Genomic DNA, 8872 nt, shown 5'->3' on the forward strand with positions numbered 1-8872 from the left:
CCTTCAGCCTCCCAACTACCAGGCGTAATATCGGCTCAGCTAATAAGTATTCGCTACAAAGGGGTGGGGGCAAGGTGGCCAGAGCACTCTATGCTAAGAAACAACTAATCACAGCGAGTGACATAGCTTAACACTGGTGAACTTTCGCCAGTGCAGAGCAGCAGGCACTGCACCAGCGTTAATTGTGTATTACACTTGATATCCATACACCAATCGCTTTGTTGTAGGCATACTGAGCAGCATAAGCATGAACGTGTGGCCGACTGAGGTGGGAACAGTGGTGGGCGGGACTTGACAATTTCACCGCAAATGGGAATGAGAGAGAGAACACTGTCACCAGTACGCCAACCACTGTAGTAGTTTAATGCTAAGTGAACAGCAACAGAGCAATTAGAAGATGAAAGAAATTGATGATATCTCTCCTCTTTTTACTGAATGCTGGATATAGTCGACTAAACCCCAAGCGGGGTTCACAATAACATTAATGACATAGAACACTCTCTCTTTGTGTGGAACTACGAATGGAAGGGGGATGGGGAATTTTGAACTGAGCCTGCTCTGAAAGCACGTCCGCAAGTGGGACAAATTTGGGACTAGTCGGGCGTGTTACCTGCCGACCGATATTGTACAGAGACTGTAGAGGAAGGATTGAGAAAAATCATGTAGGAGAGTAATGCACTTGAAACGGTGGTTGGATGCGCGGTGCAGTTACTGTAGGGAACGGAGCCTCAAGGACCTCGAAATAATAATGGCTACCGAGCTGGCACAGGGCACTGCGGAAGTGAACTCGCCTATAGGAAACTGTAGCACAAAGTACCTTTCAGGTAATTAATTTGGTTTTATGGATGTGTCTTCAGTAGGAACGAAAAAATTCCACAAACAAATTAGCCAAAGCATATATTGGCTGTTGTCACTTTGGTTTGAAAGCAGCGGGTCAGGGTGACCCTACTTTGTGTGACAGGAGGTAGACTCCATGAAGATTATTCACATACGCTTTCACACAAGCAGATTTCCATTATCGCGTTCGAACTATTAAAAATGACCTTTTCTTCCATCGTTTCGGTGTGCGCTGCTTGACCAGCAACCATTGGACCGCTCCGCGTGGCTTCTTGCCTCGTCGCTCAATGAGACCCTTCTGAGTTCGGAAAGCCCTTGACCTGCACACTTCAACATTATCATTTGGAATACCAGTATTTATAGGACATCAATACTGCTAGGAGGGAAAATTGGTGTTCCGTCTGCGAGCAGAGTTGAAAGTGACCTAACGACGCTGTCGAGCGGTGCTACAATTCCACGAGACTGGACCTGCTACAGGTATGGCTTATAATGAGCAGACAAAAAATGTGTTTTCTAATTCTACTTAAGTCTATCAGCGTAGGGGAAAGACGCCAACGGGTAACGAGCACACGCGATATTTGACTTTTTCTTTGCTTGCTGGTGCACCTGGAGAGACCAGTACCCTCCAGATAAAGTAGCATCATCTCCCTTCTTCTGTGTTGTTCTGGGACTTGCAACCACAGACATTACTCATTCCTGCAGCACCGGAGGGTTTTGTGTGGTTGTAAATCCCCCTGCCGTGAGAACGACCCTACCTCCAACGTGTTCCAACGTGGGTGCTGGCACGCCTCAAAGTAACAACCTCACATTAATGTGTGCCCCAGCAGGTGCTTTTCTGCTTTTTTCCACAGATTCTCTTCTCGGCATACCACATCCTACTGCATCCAGAACAGCATTCTTATCGTGTCGGAGAGGCTTCCTGCCCGTCCAACTGCGTGTGGCCCCCATGGCTGCCCCTGCCGCTGTTATCCGCTCCTACAGAGGCTATTTCCTCTGGCTTGCGTTGCAGTATGTGGCTTTCCTGACTGTGGGAAATGATGATTTCTTCTTGGAACAGTGGCCTGTCCTGGTCTTAGTGGCTATTTGGCTGATATCGGAACTCGTGGCGAAGTTTTCTTGGAAGCTGAGCAAGAGGTCGAGCGGCCCCCTAGCTCGAGGTTTGGAAATTTTCTACGTTCTGGCCGGTGTTGGGTTTCAAAAGGCTTTGCTTGCGTAGGTCCAATCACGCCGATATCTTCTGTTGGGGTGGACATCGCTGAACGACTAGCTCGCCCAACCACCGTCTCCACGCACACAGGTCGTCATTGTGTCCAATAATTTAGCTGCGAGTGCTGCGAGTTGATCGGGAGAACACAGGAAATGAGGGTTTGCATTCAAATTTGTGTTGATGGTCCGCTGCAGGTCCCGCGTTGTTTCACATCCAACAGAGCGCGTGGTATCCCAAGCAATAGCGGGGGCAAGCAAACTCTCCTTCACGTTCTTCTTCCTTCCTGTAAGCTAGGGTGATTCGTGCGCCATCCTGTTCGTGAAACCTGCCCACCATTTCGGATTGTATTCAGTTGGGCAGGTGGCTTAGAGCAACAGGACAGCACGAAAGCTCCAGCCGCACCAAAGCATGCTGCGCATGATTTCTGTGGTTGCGCCTGCAAACGCTCACAGGCTGGAGAATTTGTTCTTTTGCTGCTGGTGGACTCCTTACTACAGCTGCTGCTGTTTAGCCAGCCTACAAGCTCACAGCAGGATCTGTCGTGTGATGTTTCACTATTGCTGCTGATGGATGCGCTCTTCACTGCATTACCATTACTCCTGTATCGCTTTGGGCCCTGGGGTGCGTTGGACAATCCACCTACCACAAACTCGCAGGGAGATGAAGGAAGACAAGCAATGAAGCACGAAGATGCGTATTTTTCGAGAGGCCCATCAGCAACGGCCGTGGCACCTCCCTATACAAGCTGGATGGGGGTCCGGTGCAGGTGTTGCGGAAGAGGATTTCTGAACCTCCCGTAAGCTCTTGTGCCCTATTGACAGGGCTCCCTTTATGTGTTCTTGGCAGGGGTGTATGGCTGATTTTGTTTCTGTGGATTCTTCTTAGAGATGTAGAGAATCTGTTTAAGACGTTGATGAACACTTCTTGGTTTTCTGGGTGAAAAGAACTCATTGTCAACTCAGTGTGCTCTCTGCTATGCATCAGGTATTCCAATGAAGCCCACGGCTGTCCGCATTTAGATTTGAATGGAACCCCCACCGGGGGGAATACAGAATGTGCCTACGTTGTAAGGGGAAGGGATGGGGCCCACTGCGGAGCCGAGACTCCCGTTGAGAGGTTGTTGGTATCTCTGTTTGTGTTGTTATTGAAACGGAGTGACGGAAGCTCACGAGAACATGACACTCTCTTCGACGGAGCAGTTACAATGCCCGAGGTGGAAAGTCTACGAAGAGAGATTAGAAGGTACAGCAGGAGATATATGAGCGGCGACAAAGAAGGAGCGGACACAAGCAGTCCAGGTCTAACAGCTGACACAGGCGGCAGCTGCGCATCTGAACTGCACCCCTACCCTTGTGGCAGGTGCCCACTTCCAAGACAAGAAGGGCCCATAACAACAGTTTCTCCGGGGCAGAGAACTGCCACACTGAGAGAAGAACGGGGCAGCACTGCTTCACGCGTTTGTCCAGCCTTAACTGTGACCACTGCAGCTCCACAGCTCCAGCAGCTCCCTCCCCAACATATACACACTCCGCGTGCTGCAGGCAGCCAGTTACCAGAATCGAGGGGTTCTACACAACAGTTGGATCTGACAGGCTCCAGCCCTCCACTTACGTCGAAGGCGCAGTCAGACAAATGTTGTCGAATCGTCCTTGATTGTTTAAGAGGGACGTATTCCAAGGTGACCCAAGACGGCAAACGACCTATAGGTGTGGGGCGAGCTGCTGTTCCCACAGTGCCAGCTGAAGTGCGTCCTTCGCGGGCTGCTGCAACTCCTGTTTCAGTGACTAAGTCAAGGGCTAGTAGTCAGCCGCCACCCGACAAGGCCATTCACGAGTCTGTGCTGCTCGGTTCAATGTTAGCCCCACCCACAGGGCAAACAGCCCATCTCCTGGGAGAGGCCCCAGTGAGCGGGGAAGACAGCAATCACAGCAGGAGGCACAGCGTCATAGAAGGCAATAGCTGTAACCCGTTGAAGATGGAAATGTTCCCTGTGAATACAATACATAAACCAAAACTCAAAAACACGGACTTGATTATACTGTCGGGAATTCGTCGAGATGCAATGCGCAGAGAAGCACTTCGTGCTTCACTGGCCAGTGGAAGTACGGGGCCTAACTTGTTGGTCGACCAACCAATCCCCCCCCACAAGGACGGTGCCATAAGCAGCAGCAGCAGGCAACCAAATGACTCACAATATGTCTCGAGGCCTCTCGCCGGCACCGTGAATTTAGGGGAAGATGGCCACAACACCCAACAGTTGAGCTCAGGCCCCGCAAGGGATGATGCGCTGCACCACACAAATGATAAGCAAGAGTACCACCCAGTGCAACGCCAGAAGCAGCAGCCTGTTTTGCCAACACCGAAGAAAGATATTGGCTCAGGGGAGCGCAAAGACCGAAGGGGGCGATCCCCTCCTTGGATATCCCTTTTTAAGGTTCTTCGGCCGCCGGCAGATCAAAATGTGCATGTTGTGTTGCGGCCGGCGACGCCTCCCGAAGAACTTGCAGGAGGAGCCTTCCCTGCAGCTTGTAATGATCCTAATAAGCAAATGTTCTCGCCAAAGAGGGGAGTCTCGAGTGCACACGTAGGCGGAGGGACCTCACCAGTGCAAGCCTTCCCAATCCTCGGCCCCCTTGGAGGTCTTGGCCAACAGCATCAGCCGGTAAGCCACTCTGTTCTGTGGGGCCGGTCCAAGGCCATTGGAGCTAACGGGACGCCCATGTTGAGCCCCCGCAGGAACGGGAGAACGGGCAGCTTGGGGGCGAGAGGGACAGCAGACGACGTCCGTTACCGCAGCCAGTCTGCCCTCCTTCTGGGGCCGGAGAGACAGTGCCAGTGGTCCCCTAGAGCTCCCATTACAACCATTAATGGAGATGGCTCGCTAGGAGGGGTCTGGGGAGAAGCTGAAGGCTTGGTGGACAGAGAAGAATGCATCCAAACGGGATACAAGCATCCCTTAGGAACTCCCACAGCAGTCCCCTCGACGAAGCCGACAACCCAGCGAAGAACGGTGAGCAGCAAAGAAGATGACAGCCAACGGATACTGAACGACTTTGCCATGTGGCGCCGAGGCAGGTGTATGGACACCTCAGGACCCGAGTATGCAGAGCCAAAACGACCACAGCAGCTCTCTCCAACTAGGCGCTTAGGTGGGCCCGGCGTAAGCACGAAAGAAGACAAGAATAGGGGGCACACTAAGAAAGGGACGCAATCATCTGCCTCTAGGGATGCAAGCACTCCTCATGCAGAGAATATAGTAGACGAGCTTGGGAAAAGGCTTGCTGCAGCGACGCCAAGGGCCTCCCGAACTCAGAGCCCTTCGCCGTTTACACTGCGGCCAGCAATGGGCAGCGACCAACTGCCCCTGCTGCCGCCCTCCAGTAGCAGCCGTCTCAGCAGCAGCGCCCGAAACATTGCCCCAAAAGCCCCTCCTGAAGTGAAGCCCACAGATACCAGCCAACACTCGCAAGCTCACAGCCCCGAACAGCTGCTCGAATTCGACAGCAACAACACCAGCAGCAGCAACTCCTGGGATAGTTGGGAGCCGTTGCTCCCAGGAGGAAGTACAGCTCTCGTCTTGCCTGTCTTACACGAAGTGGCAACCCGACTGGGGGATGAGTCCCACGGAGGCGGCGAGGAAGGTGCAGGAACAGATGCCCACCTTCGTAGCCCCAGCCGGGAGCCTGTAAAGTGAAGGACAGACAAAAACAACGAGACTGTCTCTTGTCGATGGCGCTTTAGCAAGCGCGCGGTGAAAGAAGGGAAAAAGGCAAGGACGGGACAGCCAGCTGGCAGCTGGCAGGTGACGAAGGCTCAAGTTTCGTGCCTTTTGCCTCCCTTTCTTTTGCGACCCGACACCAGCAGCAGCAGCTGGCTGCAGCACCGCTACAGCCGTGTCTATTACTTGGACCTTGCCGCAGCAGGGAAACAATTTTAAGTTTTATTTATTCGTATTAAGTGCAAATGCTCTACGGGGTGCAGCAGCTGATGTGCATATATTTGTGCTGTGTACTCCATTTGATTAGCTCTACCTGAGACTTGGATCTGTGCTTGTTTCCGGTGTAAGGTGCAATATTTATTTATACACTTTGCCGTTGCGTGTCGAAAACCATTTTATTGCTTTTGTGCAGCAATAGCGCAACGAGAAAGAATAGAACAGCCTTAAGTTTGAAAATGGACAAAAATTCGCCTGTTGTCATACAGGTGGTAGGCAACTAGCGGTTAGGGGGGATGTACAGCTAGCTAGCTAGCTGTACGGGGTGATGGCGGTTAGATTCCCAATGAATAGAACTAGTATCAAAGAAACTCCTCTGACTCTAGCGCTAGTAGAGAAAACAAATAGCAAGGAAAGGTCACCCTCGCTGCCCTGTCAACCCCTTGTTTTCCTCTTCTAGCTGCAGCTGCTGCGAGAAAAAAAACGACCGCAGCAGCACACATGCTACGGTCATTGATTGCGCGGCTTACTGAAACGCTGCTCCGGCAGCAGCAGCAGCAGCAGCAGCTGCATAAGTGGCAAAGAAGTGTTACTGGAGAGACAGCCGCCTTAGCTCAATTTTGATGGCGCTGATGTTTCGCTGTCTAACAAAAGACTGCAGACGCAACACAAACAAACAAAAGACAGAGGATAAATATAGAGGTAACAAGAAATACTCTTCCTTCCTTTTCCCTTCTTCCCCTTTCCTTTTCTTTCTTTTCCCTTGCATCCTTAGCTGTCGCTACCACAGAGTTCAAACAACAAAATCGAGCAAAACGTCCAGCGTTGTGCACCACAGTACGAGACACAAGGCAAGCTGCAACAACTGCAGCAACACAGTAGTAGTAGGAGTAGCAGCAGCAACAGCAACGACGCAAGCAGCAATCCAATTAGCAGCAGAGATAAAGGCAGATACGGCAGCTAATACCCAAGATATAACGGCAGCAGGACACAGAGGGTATATATCCGCCTCTTCTGTCTGTTTGCTTACACTGAGCTCCTGGTCTATGCCTGCTGCCTCGAGGGCTTCTTCATCTTCGCTGCAGTGTTTCTTGCCAAGGGAAACAACTTCATCATATGCCTGAGCACTCGATGGCTCAGCAGCAAGGGATAAGACAGCAGCACCGCTGCTGCTGCCCAATGCTGCTGCTAACTTAGAAGCAGCAGCAACAAAAGCAGCTTCCCCCTTCTGCTTGACAGCCTTTGCTGTACTTGTTTCCTCCCGTTCCGCTGCACGCCCTCCCTCTGTTGCTGCCCCTGCTGCTCCTCCTGATGCAGCTGCTGCTGTTGGATTTGCTGCAGCTGCGCTGTCTGGTGTTTGCCTTGCCTCTGTTGTTGAGCAGGTAAGGACGACTTGCCCCCCAAAGGAAGCAACGACGTCTTGAGCTAAAAAGACTGCTGTCTTGATGCAGCTGCCTGTTCCTCTTATAACTGCCATGGCATAGGGGCCCCTCAGCAGCTTAACACAACGTCTAAAGTAGACAATAAGAGGAACTCGGCGGGTAACAAAGACCTCATAAGGGCGTAAAGGAGGCCGCGATAAAGGGTTTCGCGACACTATCTCTGCAAACAAAGACCAAAAAAAAAAGAAAAGAAAAAAAAACACACACTACATGAAGAAAAATGCCACGGTATGCAGCACCATAGACGGAGGGAGTTGCAGGCTATACTGCTCCTGCCAGAAGGCATGCATGCCTGCATGCATGCATGCCCACGAAGAGGGGGAATAATCCATTCAACATCTCAGGATTTACAATCGAAACAAAGCCTTCAATCCCCCATCCATGGACACGACACAGAAACCCTCCTCTGGGGTTTTCTATGCGGCTGAGGTACCTGCTCGGCCTTCCATGGCTCTTTATATAAGGGTGATGGGCGAAGAAGCCTCTATGTACGCTCGCTGCCTTCACAGCTTTCCTCCTATTTGCCGCAACATGGAGCGGTTGACGACACAGTAGAGGGCCCCCTGGCCACAAATGCTCGCAGCAGCGGTGTTGGTGTGTATGTACACTGTATTTGGCCGTACAGAGGACGTCAGGAGAACTAAAGGACTTGAAAAAGGAACAAAAAGAAGCAGGGAACCACTATGGGTACCCCGCGCCGGCTCGATACGAAACAGGAGGCGTGATCTCGGTAAGAAATGATATTCTATGTCTGTCTGCCGACTATAAAAAGATACAAATAAAAGTAAATGAGCTAAAAAAACCTTTATTTTCCCTATTTGTTGTCAGTTTAAGAAGGAAGAAGACTGCTGTCGGGCTTCTGCCTGCGTCGCGATGCTGCCACCGCAGTACACCGAATTGATGACCATGATGAGTGGCAAATGAGAAGAAATTACGTCAGAAAAAATAAAATAAATAAAAAAAAAAAAAAGAAATAAATAAATAATTATTAATTAATTCAAAGGAAGCCGACGACGGGGCTCGAACCCGCGACCACGAGGTTAAGAGCCTCGCGCTCTACCGACTGAGCTACATCGGCGGTACCATTGATTTTTTTGCATAAAAAATGTTGCCATGATGAATAAAAAAGAAGAAAAATATATTAAATTAAATATATTATTTAAATTAATTAACAATTTAATTAATTATAAGAAAATATATCAATTTCTTACTCTAATTCATTAACAAAAAAAGGAATTATACTAGTATTGAATTCTTCTCCTGTGCAGACTTCCTGGCTTATTTACTGCCTAAATAAAAGAGAAGAAAAATAAATCTTTTTATTAAATTAAATAATTAACTAAATTATTATTAATGTATAAAGTAATTTTTATACATAAATTAATGGATAAATAAAAGAATACTGCTTATTGTATTCAATTCTTTATATATATATATATATATATATATATA

The 8872-nt window shown here is 49.7% G+C and overlaps 2 protein-coding genes across 2 annotated transcripts; one reads left to right on the top strand and one right to left on the bottom strand.

Annotated features, from left to right (window-relative positions):
• Positions 1 to 1783: 1783 nt before the first annotated feature.
• EMWEY_00032580 (hypothetical protein, conserved) lies at positions 1784 to 5738 on the top strand (the record flags this gene model as incomplete). The annotated part of the gene is made up of 5 exons (XM_013481804.1): positions 1784 to 2049; positions 2239 to 2329; positions 2497 to 2804; positions 3029 to 3286; positions 3404 to 5738. The coding sequence occupies 5 exons, from the start codon at positions 1784 to 1786 to the stop codon at positions 5736 to 5738; spliced, it is 3258 nt and encodes a 1085-aa protein (XP_013337258.1).
• Positions 5739 to 6567: 829 nt separating this feature from the next.
• EMWEY_00032590 (hypothetical protein, conserved) lies at positions 6568 to 7455 on the bottom strand (the record flags this gene model as incomplete). Its single annotated transcript, XM_013481805.1, has 2 exons — positions 6568 to 6633; positions 7009 to 7455. The coding sequence occupies 2 exons, from the start codon at positions 7453 to 7455 to the stop codon at positions 6568 to 6570; spliced, it is 513 nt and encodes a 170-aa protein (XP_013337259.1).
• Positions 7456 to 8872: the final 1417 nt, after the last annotated feature.

The sequence above is a fragment of the Eimeria maxima genome, genomic scaffold (assembly GCF_000499605.1).
Source record: "Eimeria maxima Weybridge genomic scaffold, Emw_scaff425, whole genome shotgun sequence".
Lineage (NCBI taxonomy): Eukaryota > Apicomplexa > Conoidasida > Eucoccidiorida > Eimeriidae > Eimeria > Eimeria maxima.